Source organism: Molossus molossus, unplaced genomic scaffold (genome assembly GCF_014108415.1).
Source record: "Molossus molossus isolate mMolMol1 unplaced genomic scaffold, mMolMol1.p scaffold_m16_p_11, whole genome shotgun sequence".
Classification (NCBI taxonomy): Eukaryota; Metazoa; Chordata; class Mammalia; order Chiroptera; family Molossidae; genus Molossus; species Molossus molossus.
In genome coordinates this window covers 102,278,444-102,301,319 of record NW_023425346.1, presented here as the reverse complement: position 1 = coordinate 102,301,319, position 22,876 = coordinate 102,278,444, and the positions used below count along the sequence as shown (strand labels likewise).

General features: G+C 50.4%; 1 protein-coding gene across 1 annotated transcript in view; it reads right to left on the bottom strand.

The window, feature by feature from the left end:
* INPP5D (inositol polyphosphate-5-phosphatase D) overlaps positions 1–22,876 on the bottom strand; it is a 118,568-nt gene that overhangs the window by 51,634 nt on the left and 44,058 nt on the right. The window contains exons 3-5 of the mRNA XM_036255079.1: positions 13,912–14,062; positions 11,136–11,307; positions 7,600–7,740 (exon numbers count right to left, since the gene is read on the bottom strand). Of these exons, the coding sequence (XP_036110972.1) occupies positions 7,600–7,740; positions 11,136–11,307; positions 13,912–14,062 (464 nt within the window). The remainder of the gene's footprint in view (positions 1–7,599; positions 7,741–11,135; positions 11,308–13,911; positions 14,063–22,876) is intronic.

Sequence of the window (22,876 nt, the reverse complement as noted above, 5' to 3'; positions counted from 1 at the left end):
GATCATAAAGTCTGCTCTGAACAGCTCTGTACATGTAGCTTTTCCTTTCTTATTTTCAAATACTGTTTAAGGATAACCAGAGACTCCGGCTCGTGATCAAGCTTGCCAAGCCTTTGAGCGACGATGGTACCAATTACAGGGCCGTCAGCACTGTCCAAGCCCAGGTGTGCTGTCTGAATTCCTTCTGTTACTTTCTTGTTTCTCTCTCTCAACATTGCATTTCAATACTGATGGGTTGATTTGCATATCTTTAATTTCTAATGTGATTAAGTATTTTCCTACAAGGTTGGTTGCAACTGTATTTCTCTTTGTACAAACTGTGCATGTATGTCCTTGGTCAGTTTTCTGTTGGGAATTTTGTTAGTGCTTTTATACACTGATATAAACTCTTCATATATTGCTTTGTTTTTATTTAATCTAGGTGCTGTATTTTTCCCCCTATTCTGTTATTTTTATCCTAGGTAGGCTGGATTTCATTATGAAGTGATTTGTAATTTTTTTTAATCCTCACCCGAGGATATTTTTTCATTTATCTTCATATAGAGTGGGAGAGAGGAAGAGAGAGAGAGAGAGAGAGAGAGAGAGAGAGAGAGAGAGAGAGAGAAACATCTATGTTGTTAGAGAGACACATCGATTGGTTGCGTCCTGCATGACCCCAACCGGGGCCCAGGACGAACTGCAACCAAGGTACATGCCCTTGACTGGAATCAAACCTGATACTCTTTGATTCACGGGCCGACATTCTAACCACTGAGCCAAATCGGCCAGGGCTGGTTTGTAATTTTTTATTGTTCCTTTTTTTCATCTTTTCCTTGGTCATTTTTTTTGCTTACCTCAGTCAACAGTTTATCTTCAGGATTTACTGGTGAGCAATTATTTGCTCATTTTAAATTGGCCTCAATCTTGTAAAAGTTATGTTTTATATGGGTTTTGTGGACTTACTGCACCTGTGTTCCACACCTACTCTAGGTAGGCAATCATTTTGTCAGTTTCCTCCTTAATTCAGCTGTTATTTAGGAAAGGGTCTAAAAATGTCTAGATGGTTGAGTAGTTGTGGCTAGTTCTGTTATTTATTTCTATTTGTACCATATTGTGTTCTGGGAGTGACAGGATGAACATTTGCTTTGGGTGTATCCATGTCCAGCTGCTGAGTAAGTGGCAGGGTTCTTAATTTTAGGATCACAACACTCACAAATTCGGGGGTGGGGGGCGATTCTTGGACCCTTTTTGAGGTAGAGGCATGTGATTAGTACTAAGACCTTGGTTGCCATCTAGGCTGAGATAACCCCAGGTCCGTAGTCTTCTCCTTGGAGATGCTGCTTCAGAATTTTTATTGTATCCTCAGAAAAGGTGAATCATATTACATATTATAATTTTTTAAAGTAATAGTGCTGTTCCTAAGTATTGATTATCTGTATTCGTCTTCCTTTATGGTTTAGAAACATTATAAGAAGAGGTTTAGGGGTTGCTATTTGGTTGTTCTGGTATTTGTATTTTTTAAAAAATATTTATTTATTTAACCTTATCTTTATTGTTGAATGTATTACAGACATTCCTCCCTTTTCCCCCATTGACCCCTCCTCCCCAACCTGCCCCACTTCTGCCTTCCTCACACTGTTGTCTGTGTCCATTGGTTATGCACATATGTATAGAAATTCTTTGGTTTATCTCTTCCCGCCCTTCCTACCCCTTTCCCTTTGAAGTTCATCAATCTAACAACTAATCTATACTTCTTAATTTCTTCATTTTTGTCACCCATTATTCCAGCCCCCTTCCATTTGGCAAGCAACACAAAGTTCTCTGTATCTAGGGGTCTGTTTTTGTTCTGCTTGCTCATTTTGTTTGTAGATTCAATTATTCATAGATATGTATTTATTGCCATTTTATTGTTCATATTTTTGTTCTCCTTCAAGAAGACCCTTCAACATTTCATATAATATAGGTTTGGTGGTGATGAACTCCTTTAGCTTTTTCTTGTCTGGGAAACTCTTGATATGTCCATCGATTCTACATGATAGCTTTGCAGGATAAAGTAATCTTGGTTGTAGGTCGTTGCTTTTCATCACCTTGAATATCTCTTGCTACTCCTTTCTGGCCTGCAAAGTTACTTTTGAGAAATCAGCTGACAGTCTTATGGGAGCTCCTTTGTAGATAATGAACTGCTTTTCTCTTGCTGCTTTTAATATTCTTTCTTCGTCTTTAACCTTTGGCATTTTGATGATGATGTGTCTTGGTGTGGACCTCTTTGGGTTCATCTTGTTTGGAACTCTCTGTGCTTCCTGGACTTGTATGTCTGTTTCCTTCACCAAGTTAGGGAAGCTTTCTGTCATTGTTTTTCCAAATAGGTTTTCAATTGCTTGCTCTCTTTCTTCTTTTACTGCCACCCCTGTGATGTGAATGTTGGTACGCTTGAAGTTGTCCCAGAGGCTCCTTACACTATCCTCATTTTTTTGGATTTTTTTTTTCTTTTTGCTGATCCAATTGAGTGTTTTGTGCTTCCTTATAGTCCAAATTGATGGTTTGCTTCTTAGCTTTACCTACTCTACTATTGATTCTCTGTAAATTATTCTTTATTTCAGTTAGTGCATCCTTCATTTCTGACTGGTCCTTTTTTATTTTGTTGATATTCTCACTAAGTTCCTTAGGGTTCTCCTTGAATTCCTTGAAGGTCTTACTAAATTCCTTGAGCATCCTTATAACCAGTGCTTTGAACTCTGCATCTGTTAGATTGCTTATCTCCATTTTGTTTAGTTCTTTTCCTTGAGTTTTGTTCTTTTTATTCATTAGGGACATGTTTCTTTGTCTCCTCATTTTGGCTGCTTCTCTGTGTTTGTTTCTATGTATTAGGTAGAGTTGTTATGTCTCCTAGGCTTCGTAGGGTGGCTTATTGTTGTAGGTGTCCTGTAGGGTCCAGTGGCACAGCCTCCCTGATCACCCCAGCTGAGCACTTGAGGTGCACCCCTAGTGTGGATTGTACACCCCTCTGTTGTAATTGAGTCTTGATTGCTATTGGCACATCAATGGGAGGGATTTACTCAGGCTGATCAGCTGCAAGGACTGGTTGTGCCCACTGACCACTGATCTCTGACTACCTTGGAGGATCAGCTGTACAGGGGCCCAATACACGGAGCAAGACTTACTTCAGCAGGGCTCTGGTACTCATGAGTCTACTCATTGAGTGTGTCACTTGTGGTGGTGGTTGGGTGGTGGTGCTTCGAGGTGGTCTGAAGCTGTTCACCGGGGGTGCTGGCTCTGGGGCCAGGTCAGCCTCTGCCTATGTTCTACCTGTGGCCACCAGGCATAAGCTACAAAGTGATCTGCAGATGGCTGCTTCTTGTGCTGGGCTTGGAGGTGCCCAGGCAAAGCCCAGCAGTGAATCAAGGCTGGTGCTTCTAGTGCCAGGCCTCGGGCCACTTAACAAGATGTATGGGGCTCACTGAGGCCAGGTGCTGTTCGTTGGAGAGATTTTAGGAAGATCTGAAGTAGGATCCAAGACAGACCTATCCTATGGTAAAGCCATTGAAAATAGTTTGGGTGAGCTGGAAAGTTGGGTGGGCGGGGCCTCAGGAAGTCACCAGGGCGGGGCTACCAGTGTGAGCCAGGTTGCTGGAATCCCAGTTAGAGTAGCTGTCTGCTGCCCCAGGGAAGGGCTCACCAAAGGAACATCAGCCTCTGCCAGCACATCTGTCCAGGAGAAAGCTGCCTCTCCAGCTCTTGCCCTGCTGCCAAACAACTCAGTTTTTCACTCTATGTCTCTAGTGCCTTTCCAGCTGCCTCCCCTTTGAGCTGAGAAGGAGAAGTCCGATAAGTCCATGTGCGGGCCCTTTAAGGAGCTGCTTGGGGCTCCAGCAGCCTCAGCCTCCCTGAGCCTCAGTTCCCACTGGTTTTTCCAGCCAGAAGTGATGGGGATTCTATTCCTGGCACTGGACCCTGAGCGGGGCACCTGGTGTGGGACAGGGACCCCTCAGTCCTCAGGGAGGACCTTCCTAGCCGAGATGTCCTCCTGATTTTTCTCCGCCACACCTGGGTGTGGGACCAGCCTGTCCCTCTGCCCTCCTACCAGTCTCGATGTGGCTGCTGCTTTAATTCCGTGGTTGTAGGACTTCCGTTCAGCTCGATGTCAGGTGGTTCTGAAGGATGGTTGTTCTGTAGTTTAGTTGTCACTTTGATGTGGTTGTGGGAGGCGGCGAGACCGGGTTACCTACCCGCCATCCTGACCGGAAGTCTGTGACATTTTATTTTAAAATTCCACTTGCATTTCTCCTCATCTCCCATGTCAGGTTAGCAGATCTTTCAGGCTCCGGTGACACATCCTTTATTTCTCTTTGGGTAAGAGCCCGGCGGTCCAGCAGCCTGCTGGGTACAGATCTTCCTGGAGCTCTGACACTCTCCGTTAGACGCAGGTGCTGACGCCCTGGGGCCTGGACAGCGGAGGCTCCCGGCCCGCCGCTCAGGGCGTGGTGTTGTGCCCAGCGGGGAGAGGGGACGAACCTGGTCACTTTTGGTGTCCTCCTCAGACTCCTGTTCCAGCTGCTCCTCCTGCACCTCACCTCTGAATGTCCAGCCTGGGTCCCCTTCTCCCTGCAGTGACCTTACCCCACTGTCTCCCAGCTTTAAGTGCCAACTGTATGCTGATGATTCCCAACATATACCCCAGCCCTGAGGTCTCCTGGGCTCTAACTTCTAGCATAGGACCCTGGTTGGCAGCTCAGCTGGTAGCATGCCAAATAGCACCCCAAGCCAACAGTAGCCAGAGAAGGATCCCCCACCCCAACTCTAGCCCCTCCACCTTGACTTTCACCTTTTCAGTAATTGGCATCACCATCCACTCAGCTGCTCACACCAAAAACCTAGGGGTCACCCTCGATTACTTACTCTTCCACCCCACATCCAATCAGGCAGCCCTACCAACCACACATACCCCAGGTCACGCCAGCTGTCACTCAATGCCTGCACATCCCCAGGCCCTTGGCTTATTTAACTATCGTCTCTCAACCATTCCTATTGCCAGGCACCGTCTGAACCCTGGACTAGGCAGGAAGCAAACAGACAGAGATGCCTGCCTCTGCTTGCTTCCTTCTCGTGGGTCACCATCAGGTCATAGCCACAGTAGTGCCACTCTGGTCTCCTGCTTTGGGTCTGCCTCCTGGGATCTATTTTCCACAGCCCCAACTTGGATCCCTCCACAGTCCCCTAAAATATATGCAGGGCTTTGTGAGGTGGACATGCCATGGCTCAGCCTAGCATTGCCCAATGTAACACAGGATGTCCAGTTGAACTTGAATGACAGATAAACAATGAATAATCTACTTGCATAAGTAGATCTCAATATTGCATGGTATATACTTATACTGAAAAAGCATTTGTGGTTTATCTAAAATCCAAACTGAGCTGGGCATCCTGTGTTGTATTTGCTGAATTTGGCTGCGTGCCCGCCTCTCCCCGACCTCTGCTCCTAATGTTTTCCTTTTCTCATCATGCTCCAGCCACACACTTTCTGTCTGTTCCTTGCAGGCCTGCCTCATGCCTGCCTCAGGCCCTTTGTGCTGGACATGCCTCTGCCACATCGCTGGATGGCTAGCTCCCTCTTGTCACCAGGGTGCCAGCTCTGTCACTGCCTCAGAGAGGTCTCCTTGACCCGCAGAGGATCCTGGCACTGCCCCCTCTCAATGTCTCTCCATCACTTTTTCCTGTTTTATTTTGTCATGATGCTTACTAACATGATCTTGTTTATTTACAGACTTAATCTACTACTGCGCTCCTTCCTAAGATGTCAACTCCAACAAGGTCTAAAGAGCAAGAACCTTGTGCATTATGCTTATTGCTGTAACCCAGCACCCAGAACAGAAGATGCCTTCCAAACACCTATGTTGAATGAATGAATGAATGAATGAGTGAATGAGTGAATTAAGGACCCGTTCCAACAAAAGCAGTTTGAAAACTACAAGTTTATAGTTACTTTCATGGAACGGCACCAGCAGTGGGAACATAGTTTTGCTCTTAAGATGTTCTAAAATTCCATCTCTCAGTTAACCAAGTCTGCAAACCTGCTATCACTTTGCCTATGAAGGTGAAGACAAATATGTGCACAGGGGCGACATCATAGTGTCTCTAATTCTAACTGGAAGGTGACTCTGCTCAGTAAAAAAACACGTGGAACAGCTAGAAGCCAAAGCAAGCTTTTCCCACTCGCACACTGTTCCAGAGAAGCAGGCACACTGGGGAGGCTGCTGTCCCAGAAGCTGAGGTTACCCTGGTCCAGGTAGCAATGAGATGCCAGGGAACACTGCCCATGTGCTGAGTGATGGGAGAAGCTTAGTGGAGAAATTTAAAGGTCTATTTTCTTCTGGACAAGGAAGCTACAAAGAACAGGATCTCCACTAGAGCAGAAATAAGAGCTTATTTAACCAGTCATCATGAAATTGTTTGTTAATAAGAAACTGTCATGTGCATATATTTTCCCTAGTGATAAACAAATTATCACAGCAGCAAATGGAAAAATATCTCTCCATGGGAATTTATAAATGATGGCTCTAGGCCCAGTGACTGGAACTGGATTAGTGGAAAGCCAATTCAATGAAATAAAAGCTGACGGCCAAGCGCTCCATTTGTCAAAGAAATTATTGGTTAAGTTTACCAAATGTATTGATTGTACTTTTAAGAGATTTTAAGAGAAAAATTCAATTTGATTAATGATGATGAAAGATTCTTCTTTTTGCATATTTACTCAGCTAAGATGGTGGGTATAGCATCGGGGAAACTGACAAAAAAAATTCGAAACTGCTGCATCTGTATAGAGGCTGAAAAAAACCTCACCCACAGGAAATGCAATTTTTTCCAATCAAAATGTTGACCTGTCATTTATGATGGGATTGCTTTGGCTCCTTGTGATTTCTCTCAGATGTTTTTGAACGTTCTTTTCTATTTTCTAAGCTTTTAAAAATGCATCTAAAAGATTCTTCTGCTAATTTTTTGGATGGCAGACAAGCCTGAATTGTGCACCTCTAACAATTAAAGTGTAATTACACTTCAAATTAATTTTATGTAAATGAAATGAAAATGTAAAATTAAAAAAAAAAGTAGATGAAATGGGAATTTTTATCAACTGGTCATTCAATAATTCAATATTAGAAAACTGACAATTTGGTGAATTGAGTCACTTTATCACTTTAAAAAGCAACTGTCCATCTTGGGCCATCACCACCCATGCAGAAAAGGGGGTGACTTTCATTGATTGCCTCTGGGTACCCTACGAGCTTGCTGAATTGCTCGCTGAAGGTGCAAGATGATAGATCAGCCCTGAACGTCTGAAGTGCTAGATGCTGAGCAAGTGTGAAAGGGCTGAGAGCACCAAAGAACCGCCTGCCCACCCTTCCCAGAGCCACCGGCCTCAAACGAACTTCGGTTTTTAAAAAAAAGCAAGCGCTACAGTTCAATACCATGAAAACAAAACCTGAAACAACCACGATGTCTGAGCCCCGCCCACTGCCCGAGGATTCTGCGCAGGCAGCAGAGCGATGAGCAGCCGGGGAAGCACCAGGGCACCCGGCGAGCTGGCTCTCTGCCCCAGCCCTGCCCTCTGCCCGCGGGCTGCATTACCCGTAGAGTTCCTTGCACAGGAACACGGTCAGTTTCTTCAGGTGAGGGAGACTGCTGGAGCCCGTCTTCACGAAATCAGCGTCCAGGGCCAGCTGAGTGCTCAGATAATCCTGTATGGCTTTTAGATGCTCTTCTGGAAGCCTGAGAAAAGCATAAATAAAAACATGCTTACCCCGTTCCTCTAGCTGGAAACCCCAACAACGGGAAGAAATCCGCATTCTCAGAGTCTCCTGCGGAGACCAGGGGACCAGATCTTTGGGGGAACATCTGCTCACCTGCGTGGTTCCCTGGGTCTCAGAGAGGGTAGAGAAGCAGGTTGCAGCAAGATTAAAAGGTCTGGCAAGGAAGGGGGAGGGGGCCTGGTACCCTGTCTCCCCCACCCCCGACCGCCACCCCACCCCCACCCCATGAAGGCTCTTTCCCAAGTCAGTACTTGGAAGTTAGTGATACTGGGAAATGTTTATCCTCTAAAACGAAGATGAAACAGCTTGGAAACTATCCCGTGGAGTTGTTTCCCTAATTCATCTGTTCATAAATATGGATCCCAAGGCTCCAGTCTACAGACAGTGAATGGTCCTAGCTCACATGCCAACTGCAAATTCACAGCCAAAGGCCACCTGGGGGCCTGTGTCGGGAGGTTCCAGTCATTCTGGGCTCCCTGGGGAAGGACTTCTGTGATGAGGGATGGGGCTGTGGTCATCGCGGCCCAGGTGCCCCGCCTTGGCCTCTCTCCCGGGTCTGGTCCAGCCCCTCCTGGACAGCAGGTCGACTTGTCACTGGACACCACGGCCCAGCAGAGGAGAGCCCAGGCTGTGAGGCACCTGGGCTGTCCCCCAGGTCTGATCACACCTCTACTTTCTATGTCCTGGCACTATTTTTTTCTAGATAACTTTTGAATCTTGGTTCGGATAATAATGAAGATTAATCATAGCATATATTTCCTGAGTATAACACTCCCGCCATCTGCTACGTGCGCTCACTTTCTCCTTTAATCCCCAAATCCATGTCAGGAGGCAGGTATTACTATCCCTGCTTCACAAATGAAGAAACTGAGGTTCAAGGATGCTAGTTTACCTGTATGAGAAAAAACTGTTATAAGCCCTAAAAATTATTGTTCCAGCCTTGACAGGTAATCAGGCTGAAAGTGGAGGTCACAGGGTTGTTTTTTTTTTTTTGGAGGATCCTTGAAAGAATAAAAAGTTGTTGCTCTCAAGATTAGAAAGGAGTGAATTAGCCATCCTGACTTATCTAGTTTGGGAAGTCAGTAACTATTTACAAACCAGTTATCATAATATTTAAACTTAATCTATACTTATTCTGAGTCTTGACATTATAAAAATCTCCTGTGGTATTAAGATATGTCTTTTGCCCTGGCAGGTTTGGCTCAGCAGTTAGAGCATCGGCCTGCGGACCAGAGAGACCCAGATTCGGTTCCCGCTAAGGGCACGAACCTCCGCTGCAGTTTGTCCCCGGCCCCGGTTGGGGTCATGTGGGTGGCAACCAGTCAATGTGTCTCTCATGTCGATGTTACTCTCTCTCTCTTTCTTCCTGTATCCCTCCTGTTCTATCTGAAGATAAATGCAAAAATGTCTTTAGGTGAAAATTAAAAAAATGTCTTTTCACCGTTCTAATGACTATTGACTTATAACTCTGAGCCCACGAATCCTTGCTATGGGGAGCTATCTTTGTTTAAATGTCTGTTGTAGAAACGTGTTGACGCAAGATGGAAACTGTGGTTCAGAGGTTAATTTTACTCAGTGGTCTGCGTTCACCAGGACCAAACTGATTAGATCTAATTAACTTGCACAAAAGACATGGCAGGTCGTCTTATGATTAAGAATAGCCTAATGACAGTCCTCTGTGTACAAAGGCATTTTACAAACAAAATTAGATGAACTTCCACCCAAGGAAGAATCTCAGTTTCTCATGATCCAGAAGAGAACAGAGGGCAGGCCCCGTGTGGCCGCCGTCCCTCCACCATAGGCCATTTATTCATTCCCAACTCCAGGCAGAAGTTTTAGGAAGATTCTACTGCCATGTGTTCGCTGAGAAGCAAAGCCAGAGAGAGCATGACCCCCCCACGGCCCCCGCCAGCCTCTCGAGAGGCTGCACAGAGGCTCTGCTGCGTACACTGTCCTGCCCCACTGGGCCCTGGCCCAAGAGAACACCTGTCCCCAGAGAGGAGGCCCTGGCGAGGAGTCGGAGTCAGTAGACGTGAGAGAGGCAGGAGGACTGCGCGGATGGTGGCACCTTTGGGCTCCCTGCCGATTCCCCCAAGGAGGTCACTGCATTCAGCATCTAACCCGGGAGAGAACTGCAAACTCATGGAGACGAACACGGGCTCTGCATGGAATCTCTGAACGAGCGTCTGTTACTTAGACATATCTATCAGGACAATCGCGATGATGCACCAACATATTCAAAGCATTGGGTATTTAGCTGGCTGGTAAAGAGCACAGGGAACTCAGAGTGTGCAGAGCATGTGGCCTGGAGAAGAATCAGGGGGTGCGTCGGGGGGGAAATAGAAAACACCAGGTATCTTAGCAACCGGGAGGCTTGTGTGTACCTGCAGGCATTTCCTTAGGATTTTGCCAGATCACGCGGTAGGGGAGCGGCCCTGGCTGCCTCGAGTTGATCTTTCAAGTGGGAGATGTCACAGCAGCCTGCCGCTAGGATATTCTTTGGGGGGCCTTTTCTCACAAAGAGACAAAAATGTTTCTAGATTATGAATGCACGGAGGCTGCTGGGTACGCACTGACGAATTCATACACTAGGCAACGTGCTGGGCACTGGGGACACGTTCCCCTCATGGAGCTTCCTTCCTACTGAAGCCGTCCCCCTGGCCTGTCTTAAAGTCGGGGCCTCTGATTTGCAAGTCCTGGGCCTGCTAAGAGAGGGGCCATATGGCGAAGAAGCTGCGGGGCCAGCAGGAGCCAGTAAGGGGACACATGAAGGATCAGAGGCTGAGACCTCTGCATCAGAGCAAGTCGGCCTTAAAAGGAAGGAGCGCCATGCTCTGCAGACCTCACAGTCCGTACCACACACGGAACTACTGCTCTGACCCATTCGCAGGTGACAAGGAAGGTGCAGGAAAGGGCTGTGTGGTTTCCAGGTGCAGGGCAGGCAGCTCCTCCCCCCGGACCAGCTGACTCAGTCGATGGGGTGGCTCCCGAGGCACCATGAGGGGGACAGATGCTGTGTGCAGTGTACAGCAAGCCCCAGTAGGAGTCACAGCACAGGCCCCCAAAGTCGGGACCATGCTGTGGGCAGCAGAGAGAGGCACATCGGTCCCGAGCCAGCTCCCGCCATGCTGCTGGGCCTGGCGGGGACGGAGCCCCTGAGCAGGGCTGTCCTGTGCCCTGCGGTGGAGCCGCCAGGTGAGCTGGGCTCCCTCAGACACACCATCGGGGCCAGTGGGCTCTGCAGCAACCTGTCCTAGGGTGGAAGGGGTACCTCCAGGAGTGAGCCCCGAGGGAGCTGCCTGGGTGCTGTGGCACAGGCTGGCCTCGGAGGGGACCCCCCAGCTGGGTACTCACCCGCTGGTGTCCATGGTCTGCAGTCGCTGGAACAAGGTCTCGGAGAGGCTTGGCCGGCTGACCTCGGTGGCCCTCAGATTCTCACTCAAGAGAAGGACCTCCTTGGCTTCACATGGCCCGGCAGATAAAGGGATGTTTCTTGGTGGCAGCTCAGGCGGAGACGGGACACCTTCTGCCCAAGAGAAGAGCAGGAGAGCCATTTGGACTAAGCTCCAGCCCCCCCTGGATCACTCGCCTGCGGAGGGGGCCGCGTGGCTGATACCGTGTCCTCTGTGCAGTGACCCCACCTGAGATGCGAGGCCCATTGCACCCAGTTTCAGACCCCATCTGTGCCCACACTGTCCCTGCCGTCCCCACTCCCTCACTGCCTCCCTGACAAACCAGGGACCTGGTCTTAGTGGTCTTTGGTCCCAGGGGGCCTAGCACAGTTCTTGCCATTGAGGCTCTCAGCGTACACTTTGACATTTGGGGTCCGATGGCTGTGCCAGGCAGAGCGGCTGGCCTTGGACAGGGGGAGCCGGCAACCCCAGGCCGCTCAGCCCGATGGCCAGCATTCAGGTCAAAGCAGGGGTCCCGGCACCGGCAGAGAGAGGCCCCGTTCCCAGAACAGGAAGAGCGGATGAGAGTAGACAGGCCCAGACACACAGCTCATCCCTCTCCTACCTTGCCCTCCTTTCTCTGCCCCCTCTCCAGCCTCTGCCCTCCTTCTCCCCTACCCCCCAGGCCCTTGGAGACAAATCAAAGAAACTGAGGGGGTCTTCCTTCACCAAGAGAACTGAAATATGACACAAATGATTTGACCTTGGCCTGGGAAGTAAAACTCCTGCCCAGTCATCAGGACTTCCATCCTCCACACGCCACAAACGGGTGAGGGTCCTGAGTCCCTGAGTCCAGGACCTCCTGCCTGAGCCCCTTCCCACCCCACACGGCCACCCCACAGCCTTGGCGACAGCGCCGCCTCTCGAAAGGACCAGCCCTCCACTCCCTCTCCTGCTGGGGCTCTGGCTCCCCGGATGGATGAGTCTGCCTGGAGCAGCCCGAGCTTCCTGGGGAAGGAGCAGTCCGCAGACGGGCACTCTTCCGGCTCTTACAGAAGGTCTCGGACCTCCTCAGGTGGCCATCCCCAAGGGGCAGCAGAGCTGGGCTAGTGAGGACTCGGGTGCGGAGGCATTTCTGCAGGGTGGTCTCTCAGCGTCAGCACTTGTGGCACAGCCCTGGTGAGTGGCCCTGGGCTCACACAGGGACATGTCAGCTCTTGGCTGTTCCCACCGAGGGCACCTGTCACTCGGCTGAGGGAAGCGAGAAGAGACACGACCTGCCTGGTCCCGCCCCTCCACCGAGCTGATGAGGCTGCCCACAGAGTTCCCCTCGGAGAAAGCCGGTGAGCTGTGCGGCTATGCGAAGTGGGTCGCCAGGGTGCAGGGTGGGTGGCAGTCCATAAGCCAGCCCGGCGGTGGGAAGAAAGGGTGCCCTGCACACGGCGGCCAGGGACCTCAGCATCTCTGCTCTAATCTGCCCTCCCTTGGGAGCGATCCCAGGGGGCCGGGTTGTTTCCAGACCCTGGAATTTAGGAAGAGCCTGGATCTCCTAAATTGAAGGTCTCAGCTCTGTATCTCGGGGTTTTATTTAAGGAAGTGAATTTTTTTTTTTTTTATTATCTTTATTGTTGAGGGTATTACAGACATCCCTTCCGTTTTCCCCTCTCACTGCACACTTCCAGCTGGCTCCTGCCCCCCCAGCCTGCACTACCCTATTGTCTGTCACCATGAGCTATGCATGTATGCACGCAAGTTCTTTGGTTAACCTCTTCCCACCCTCCTTCCCTCTGAGTTTGTCAGTCTGTCCCATGTTTCCATGCCTCTGGTTCTATTTTATTCATGTGCTTATTTTGTTCCTTAGATTCCACATATAAGTGAAATCATGTGATATTTGTCTTTCTCCTACTGGCTTATTTCACTCAACATAATAATCTCCAGTTCCCTCCATGTCGTCTCAAAGGGTAAGAGATCCTTCTTTTTTACAGCTGCATAGTATTCCGTTATGTATATGTACCACAGCTTTGTTATCCATTCATCTACTGATGGGCACTTGGGCTGTTTCCAGATCTTAGCTGTTGTAAATAGCACTGCTATGAATATAGGGGTGCATATATTCTTTCTGGTTGGTAAGTGAACTTTTAAGGGGGAAAAAAGGGTGCCACCCAGGTGAGAACAAGAGGATCTTGTTCTGTTCTCTCTGTTCCTCTGCAGCTTACAGGGCAGGTCCAATTTGCACATGCTTTTTAGGGTCTATACCTTTTATTTTCTTTTAATGAAGATGAAAAGTAACACCTTTCTCACCCTTCCAGTTAGCAGCAAAGATTTCCTCCTCCTTGGCTCTCTTCCCAGTGAAATGCAGCTAATGATTTTGATAATGATGGTAGCTGCATTTATTGAGTACTTACTATGTACTAGGCTCTGGGCTCTATATTTATTGACTTATTTGATGACACCCTGAGAAGTAGATATTATTTTTACTGTCTCTTTAAGAGAAGTTTGTGGTTCAGAGAGGTTAAGTAATTCACCCAAGCTCACACAACTAAGAAGCTGAAGAGCAGGAAGTCCAACCCAGGTCTGTCTGACTCCAGAGCCCGTGTCCCAACTGTCCTTAACCACTGTGTCACCCTCTCTCCCCCTGATAATTGGACCCACGTAATCTATCGCATTTGTCATGAGAGAAACACCTAAGCAGGTCTCACCGTGGTGCTTGGAGAGCCGGGTGCCCTGTCCCTTCCTACCTGTCTCCTCCTCAGGCTCATCGCCAGCATCCTCCTCCTCCAGCGGCACGGGATACTGCAGGTGAGTGACCAGACCCATGTTCTCCTTCTTGTAGAACTCGATGAGCTGGTCCAGCTTGGCAAAGAACTTCATAGGGACGCCTTCAGATGCCTGAGGATAGAACCCGAAACAGAAGCATGGTTGAACTGGCTGGGCTAGCACCAGACACAAGGCCACCAGTGGGCTGGGGGGTGACCACGATGCAGAAAAAGTCCTGGGCACGTCTGCTTGCCACGCCCTCCCATCCTGTAGCCAGCAGCCCCCAAGAGCCAGTCTCCAAAGGACAGTGTGAAAGATATTTTTCTTTCAGTTAAATATAACTTTCATTTTTAAAAGGATTTTATTAGCCCTGGCTGGTTTGGCTTAGCAATTAGAGCATTGACCTGCAGAATAAAGAGTTGCGGGTTCGATGCCAGTCAAGGGCACGTGCCTCAGTTGCGGTTCGGTCCCCAGGCCTGGTTGCAGTTGTGTGGGAGGCAACCAGTCAATGTGTCTCTCTCACACTGATGTTTCTCCCCCTCTCTCCCCTTCCCACTCTGTCTGAAGATAAATGGAAAAATATCCTCAGGTGAGAATTTAAAAAAAAAAAAAAAAGTATTTTGTTATATAAGTAACATATTTTCATTAAGGCAAAATTAGAAAATGCAGACTTAAAAAAGGTCACCTGTAGTCCCACAACCTCGAGAGACCTATTTTCAATAGTTTAGAATATTTTCCTAGACTGTGTGTGTGTGAGCACATGTGTTTGGTGGGGGAACTTATCCCCCCCAAATCACTTATTTTTAAACACAGAAAAAATCTATTCTAACAATGATTTTGCTTTCATTTTAAATATTTTTTGCATTTGCTATAATCCTGTTTTATCAAAGCCCAGAAAATGAGTCAGCACAAACATCTTCCCTGATTTGTATCTCTGTTGCTGATGACAGAGGAGCCAGGCGACCATTCCCCTGGGCTGTTCAAATGCCCTGGGGCCCATTCTTTCTCTGGTTCTGCGAGTTTAGCAGAAAATTCCAGTAGGACCCTGGACAATCAGCCCCTTTTGCTGACACTGCTTCGCTGAGACCTGACCCAAGGTCTCATCCTGCTGGAGGCCCCGCCCCACCGAGGTCCCGCCCCTGTTGCCCCGCCCCCAGGGGTTATCAGGTAGCAGGGGACTTCAAGGCACGAAGTCTGTGCAGGAAGGTGTGTGTGCTTGAATGTGAGGCTTAAGCTATTCTGCACCTTTGTAGAGGGTTTAACAAAAGGGTTTTAAAAATTCTTTGAAATAGATTCCCTTGTTTTCACGAAGCACACATTAAGTGATCTCTTAGGCATTATCGAACCAGAAATATCTGAGCAGGGGCAGCCAGGCCCTCTACCTGTTGAACTTGAACAGGTTCAACACCCAAAATGAGCAGAGGACCAGAAATCGTTTGACCCGACGCAAGATCAGCGTCGTGGTTCAGCTGAGGAAGCCAGATCAAAGTGTCCTCCTGCCAGAGAATGGGCAGTTGGCAGTGACGGGCCTCTGGGCAGATGGGAGAAAGATCTGAAAATGTCAGAGAAAGTCAGGGCGAAAAGTCAAGTGTGAGTCCGGAACAGGGTTCTCAGCTGCAGGACACCTGGGGAATGCGTGTCCGAGAGAGCCTGTCAGAGGCGGGAATCCAAGGTCCTGATGCGAGGACACATTATTGTATATCCCGCTAAAAAGCTACCATACACCGCCAATCGTGGACACATTTGACTTCAGAGATGTGAACAAATAAAGGTCCTAGAATTGATGAAATAGGTGTGTACTAAGCATGCAGAATTAACAGGACACTCTAAAATTAATCGAGTCCCCCAGAATAAATCCAGTTAAATTAATCTAGTCCCTGCATTGAGGCGGGAGGACCTGGAGGCCAGGGCTGGATGCTGAGTGTCGCCGGGGAGACCAGCCTACAGGGACCACTTTTCCAGGACCTGTTCGCAGAGGCCAGGGGGCCAGTGCCTGGCAAACCAAGGTTGCTGCTGCCCAGGTGGCCCAGGTTCCCAGGAAAGTAGAGAAGGAGGGTTGAGTGCAAACCTCACAGATGGTGGAGCAGACTGTGGGGGAGGGGGGGAGGCAAGCCAATGAATGGCTACTCAAAGGCATGGCTTGGGGACACCTTCCCGCAGCTTCCCACAGCTCCCTAGAGGAGGCACCCGGGAAAAGCGTGGGCCCCACAGCAGGCAGGTCTCCAGGGGGCAGAGCTCCCCGGAAGCAGAGGCTCCCTGGGCCCACGTGGATCTGCAGGGAGCGGCCTGTCTCTGCAGGCAGCCCAGACACACGGACACAGAGGACATGGTGAGGGCACGGGGCCACCGAGGCCAGGGTGAGGGTCTCCTTGGAGGAACTGTTCCCGAGAGAGTATCCTCCTCTCTCTTGGCACTAAGATGTGAAGGGGTCCACAGACACTCCTTGGGGAACCTGTGTTCAAAGCACTTTCTGGAATAGGACAGGAGGAAGGTCCGAGTGCTCAGGGTTACAGGAGCTCCTGAGTTGGACCTGACTGGGGGTGGTGGTGGTGAGGAATGAAGTCTAGACAGGTGATGGGAGGCTCCGCACGCCCAGGCAGACGAGAGCGGCCCAGCAAGGCTTCTCATTCCCGCTGGGCCCGGGAAGACCCTCCATCAAGGCAGGACGGCCAAGAGGACGGGGTGGGGGGGCCCGCAGGGCTGTGGGTCTGCTCAGACAGCCTCTACCGGATGTGGCCTAGCAACCCTGCCAAGTCAAAGCAGGTGGGGAGCTGGGGCTTCAGCTGGGCAGTGCGTGGATCCCGGGCTGGCGGGAGCGCGGGGTTCTGCAGGGATGGGCCTGGTCAGGCGCATGCTCCCTGACCTCCTGTTGTCCCCAGCCAGGAGGCGCTCAGCAGCCAATGGGATGGATCTGCTGCGTCTGCAGCGAGGAGAGGTGGTCAGGGAGGACCCTACGTGGGTCTGGAACTGGGGATGCAGAGAAACTCGGAGGGAAGGGGAGGCGGCCGGGGGAACCCCTCCCTTCACCCCTGCCTTTTCAATAATTTTATTCTGTTCTGTTAATCCTCACTCCAGGATACGTTTCCATTGATTTCTAGAAGGAATGGAAGAGAGGGAGGGAAGGAGAGAGGGAGAATAACATCGGTGTGAGAGAGACACATACATCGGTTGCCCCCCACACGACCTCCTCGGCCAGGAATCGAACCTGTGACCCTCAGTTCGCAGGCCAGCTCTCTAACTGCTGAGCCAAACTGGCCAGGGGCCTTTTCAATAATTTAAAATCAAGATGTCTGAAAAGACGAGTGTCAGGTCCATCAGTCGGGTCCCGGCAGGAAGCAGATGTCACGTTAAACTGGGGAATTTGGGGAGAGTGAGTGGACAGGGTGTAGGGATCCCAATAAGAGGGGTGCCACACCCCAGAGCTAGCAGCCAGGGGGCAGTTACCACCCTAGGGCAGGCCACAGGCGCGGGGTCGGCGAGGGACCTGGAGAGGACTGCCCGGTAGGTGCTGGGCCCGGCCTCCCCCACCCCGCTGGAGCCGGGCAGGCAGGAGGGCTCTGCCCTCTGAACACTGGGCGGCGTCCCACTGGCCAAGCCCCCCTGGAAAGCAGGCCCCAGACCAACGGCTGCTCAGCACCTCGGTGGCCAGAGAGCCTGCTGTTCCGCAAGCACAGGGCGCTGCCCCCAGGAGGCGCCAGCGGGGGCTGCCCTCCGTCCTTCGCAGTCAAGGCCTCCAGACTCTGTTCCTCATTCCGCAGCCACTGGCTTCCTGAGGGGATTTATCAAGTCATTTCGAAACAGAGAAGGAAACCCCGAGTAGCCATCCGCTGTAACGTGAGCCCGGCACAGGGGCAGACACTCCCAGGGGGTGACCGTGGGGGCTGGAGCTCTGCTGTGACCACCCTGCGGGCATCGGGACGAAGCCCTTCCTGCGGCAGGTGCCGAGCACTCGGCGGGACACTGTCTTGAGCCCGCAAAGGGCAGCGTTCCCCAGTTCAGTCGGCCTGTTCGCAGCCGGGGGCACACTGGCACAGAGCAGAGTCCCTGCGGGGTCTCTGTGACCAGCGGAAACGACGTGAGCTTATGCATGTCCATCGCCACAGCTCATACAGAACACAGCGTGGTAGGGGTGAGTTCAGATTGTGAAACAGGACACCCATCTCTTCCCTGCCTCCCATTAACATCTCCGGGTCCATGGAACGTTCCGGGCGCTTTCCAGCAGGGTCACGTCCACGAAGGCCCTGCACACAGCTCCCCACCACAGCCAGCGGTGCCTGTGTCCTCACAAGCTTATCGGTCCTCAAGGAACGGGACCCTGCTTGGCTCGGCCTCATCTAGTCTCCCAAGCCCTTTGTGGGGTACCGACAGGCCCATTGCTGGTTGGAGACATGAGCACAGGGGACCTTGCGGTGGGGGAAGTTGTAGGAGTTGTAGGAGACAGAGACGTGGATTCCGGGCTGGGCCCTGTAGGGAGGGGCCTTCTCCTCATCCGCTTGGCACCCAAGCTGCCCCAGGCACAATATTCCTGGGGCAGGTACAGAGCAAGGGGAGATGCCCTCCAGCCCCAGGGTTCGAGAAGAGGCCACCTCCGGGGTCTTTCGAACAAAGAACAGCTGAACATCCAGTCTGCTGGAGGTACAGGGCTGTGAACTCCGAGAGATGGTGTTTGTGGAAACAGCTCTCGGGCTGTGACCTTCAGACACCCTCCAAAGGCAGGGTCAGGGGCCGGGCAGGGAGGCTGGACAGGCCGCGCTCTCCCAGGGGCTAATTTTAACCTCCCCACGGTCCTATTCTCCAAAGGGAACCGAAAGAGGCTGCTAGCGGGAGGAGCCTGCGCAGGGCCGAGTGGGAGGCGCAGGGCCCGCACCGACTACCAAGCGTTCACCGTCATGGTGGCAGTTTTCACCATGGTGGCGTCATGGTGACAAATGACGGGAAAGTATCAAGAAGTGGAGGGAAACCCTCTTCATCATCCCACCACGGCGAAGCATTTTTGCCACATTCAGTGAGAAAGGCACTAGAAAGGTCTTAAGCAGGGTGACAATGCCATTCAGCAGCTGTGAAGAGAACGGCAGGGACAGCTGTGCGTGGCTAATGTCACCCTTTTCTCTTGTTCCGTGGAGGCTGGAGAGGTGTCAAGGCCTCAGAGGCAGCAGGAAGGCAGAGCTGGATTCAGCGCAGGCCTCGGAGCCCCCCGATTCGGGGCTCCCACACAGGCCCTGCTGGAGCAGAGGGGGACCCAGCTGGGCTCAGCTCAGGAGGGGCTGCACCCCGCCTTCCTGTCAACTCTCACTGTCCCTGGGGCCCGCCTGCTCCTGGCCTTGCTGCGCCCTCCCCACCCCGGCCAGGAAATGTTTTCCTTGGTGTCCCTCTGTCCTCGGGGCTGTCCTCAGTCTTCAACCACTCCTCTCCCCCTCTTCCTAAGAACTGCCACCCCAACTTGGGTGAGGAATGAAGACGCCGGAAGATCCGGTCAAGGGCCCCTTGGACCTTGGAGAGTTTGGATTTTGAGCCAACAGTGACGCTATGGACGCCGGGGGCCCAGGCAACCCCTCTCTGAACTGGGGAGGCGCAGTGGAGGGCCAGGGGCCAGGATGGAGCTGGAATTAGAACAGCCGGACGGACAACTTGTCAACACACCAGAGAGGGGCCAGTGAGTGCCAGGGAGCCAAGGAGGACGACTCCAGGCCTCCAGGGCGGGCAGAATTGGGAAGACTTCTGGGAGCATCTTCAGATCCAGAAATCCCTCTCCAGCTGTGTGGCTGAGGACTGACCCCAGAACATGTCTCCCTAGAACCAGCTCCTCCCTTCTCTTTCTTTCCCTTTAAAACCTATTTATTGGTTTGCTTCCTTCCCCTGCTCGCCCTCTGGGGCTGGGGCCAGGAGGTGGCGGGGGCCTTAGCCACGGGCCGGGGGCCTGGAGCAGCAGAGCAGGAGACCAGAGCAAATGGTGGCATTTTGGGAGCGAGGGAGCCAAGCATCTCGGAGCCAGCGAAAGGACTGAGGCTCGAATGAACTGTCTGCAGTGTCGGGTTGGCAGGGGAAGCTGCCGCGCGAACCCAGGGTTTACTACTTGTAGGTAACGCTGATGTGCGTGTGCATGCATGTGTGCATGCGTGTGCATGTGTGTGTGCGGCACGTGAGTGTGCATGTGTGTATGTGTGTGTGCGGCACGTGAGTGTGCATGCATTGTATGTGTGTGTGTGTGCGGCACGTGAGTGTGCATGCATGCGTGCATGCACGCGTGTGTGTGTGCGGCACGTGAGTGTGCATGCATTGTGTGCATGCGTGTGCATGTGTGTGGGGCACGTGAGTGTGCATGCATTGTGTGCATGCGTGTGCATGTGTGTGTGCGGCACGTGAGTGTGCATGCATTGTATGCGTGTGTGCGCGCGGCACGTGAGTGTGCATGCATGTGTGCATGCGTGTGTGTGTGTGTGTGGCACGTGAGTGTGCATGCATTGTATGCGTGTGTGTGCACACGAGTGCATGTGCGTGCACGTGTGTATGTGTGTGTGAGTGTGTGTGTGCTTTACCAGCCCTGTCACTCAGTTGCAGTGAGGAGCACACCTAAATACCACTCACCACTAAAAGAACCAGGCTTCTTGGAGACATGGGTGATTCTACCACCCAGGCAGGAAAGGGATAATGTGCATCTCAAACATCTGTTGCCCAGAAAGTAAGGAAACACTAAAAAAATGATGAGGATTTGGGAAAAGGATACAGGAGCCAGGAGACAGCAGCAAGGACAGTTGACAGGCACAATTTGAGCATCGAAATGAATAATAAAAATAATTATAATTCATTGAATAAATTATAAATTCATGAATCTACACCAATGTAATAAATAGTGCCAATAACGACTGTCGAAGGAATGATGGAAATAGTCACCGTTTGGCAACTGTCATATTAATAACTGATTCAGGCAAGAATCAACAGTTGTTAAAGATGCTAAAACTAAGGGCCTGGCCAGGTGGTATAGCGGTTAGAGCGTTGTCCCCATACGCCAAGGTTGGGGGTTCAATCCTCGGTCAGGACACATACAAGAATCAACCAGTGGACGCATAAATAAGTGGAACAACAGATCGATGTTTCTCTCGTTCTCTCAAATCAATAAATAAAACAATTTTTAAAAGATGCTAAACCTAGTGGTGAGAGAGTTGAGGAGGAATGGGATACCTACACTATCTCCAAGTATCTTCCCACAAAAATAGTTAATTTTAAAGGGCAAAATAGTGACTTTATAACGAGGACACCAGGCAGACACCACCGCAACCAGGTGACAAAGTTTATTTCACCTGTAATGGGGCAAAGTGACATTGCGTGTCCCCTGAGGTGGGTACACAGACAATGATCCTGTGGAAACCCTTGAAAACCCCGCATCGAGGGACAGTCTACAAAATAACTATTCTCTTCAAAAATGCCAAGGTCATGAAGACAAGGAACGGTGCCCAGCTAAATGGAAGTGATCATTACATCTAACGTGATCTTGGATTGAACTTTGGTCCAGAGGGAGGAGCTTATATATAATATATAAATATGACACATTACATACTGCTATAAAGGGCATTATTAAGACAATTGGAGAAATTCAAACAGGGTCTAAGGGTTAGATGATGGTATTTTAACAGTGTTAATTTTCTTTTTTTAAAAATACAATTTGCTATTTATTGTTGAAAATATTATAGATGTCCCTCCTTTTTACCCACGTTAACCCCTCCTCTCCACTCCCGTACCACCCCCAGCCTTCTCCACACTGTTTTCTGTGACCATTGGTTATGCATATATACATGTAAGTTCTTTGGTTTATCTCTTCCCACCCTTCTCCCTTCCCTTTGAGGTTTGTCAGTCTGTTCCCTACTTCCATGTCTCTAGATCTGTTTTGGTCAGCAGCTTTTTGTTTGTTATGTTCCACAAATAAATGAGATAATGTGATATTTGTCTTTTCCTGACTGGCTTATTTTACTTAGCATAATACTCTCCAGGTCCCTTCATGTCATCTCAAAGGATAAGAGATCTTTCTTTTTTACAGCTGCATAGTACTCCATTGTGCATATGTACCACAGCCTTTTTATCCACTAGATGTACTGATGGGCACTTGGGCTGTTTCCAGATCTTAGCGATCGTAAATAACACTGCTATTCAGTGTCAGTTTTCTGATTTCGATGGTTGAACTATGGTTATAAAGGAGGGGAGTACTTACCATTTAGGAAACACGTATTTAAATATTTAGGGATAATGGGCATAGTCAGCAACTAACTCTTCAATAATTTAAAAAACAAATAATAATAATAGGTGAGAGAGTGATAAGGTTAGAATTCGAAAGCATTGGTTGAAGAAAGAGAGTAAAGGGGATACAGGACTTCTTTGTGTTATTTTAGAATTTTTTTTGTAACTTTCAAAAGAAAAAGACAATCAGGTTGGAAATGACTGATAGCTTCAGGATCTGGATAGTGGTTACATGTAAGCACTTTTTTGAGCAATACACTGATAAAAGAGGGACAGCTCCAGGGAACACGGTGGGGGGGGGGTTACGTAGGAGCGGGCTGAGGGGGAGGCTGGCCCTCAGAGTGTGGCACCCAGGGGTGACAGGTGGGAGGTGGCGAGAGGAGGGCGCAAGCACCTTTTGAAGATGAAAGACCAGTCCGCACGCTGACACACCGAGGGAGGACCCAGGCAGGAGCAGGCAGTGTGCGCGGGACCCGAGGAGCTGCTCTCCAGCCCCCAGGGGGGACTCTAAGACGAGAGTCTAACTCTAGGATCATCTTTAGGGTCCTTTTCTAAGGAGCTGATCACCCCAGAGTCCCGGTAGCCACCTTGAGGTCGGCTTGGGCAGAAGCAGCCAGGGCCCCGGAGGGGAGAGGGCGAGGGTGAATCCGTCAGCTCTCCGGATGAAAACACAACACTCTGACTGGGAGAACATATTCGCCAGTGATACAACTGATA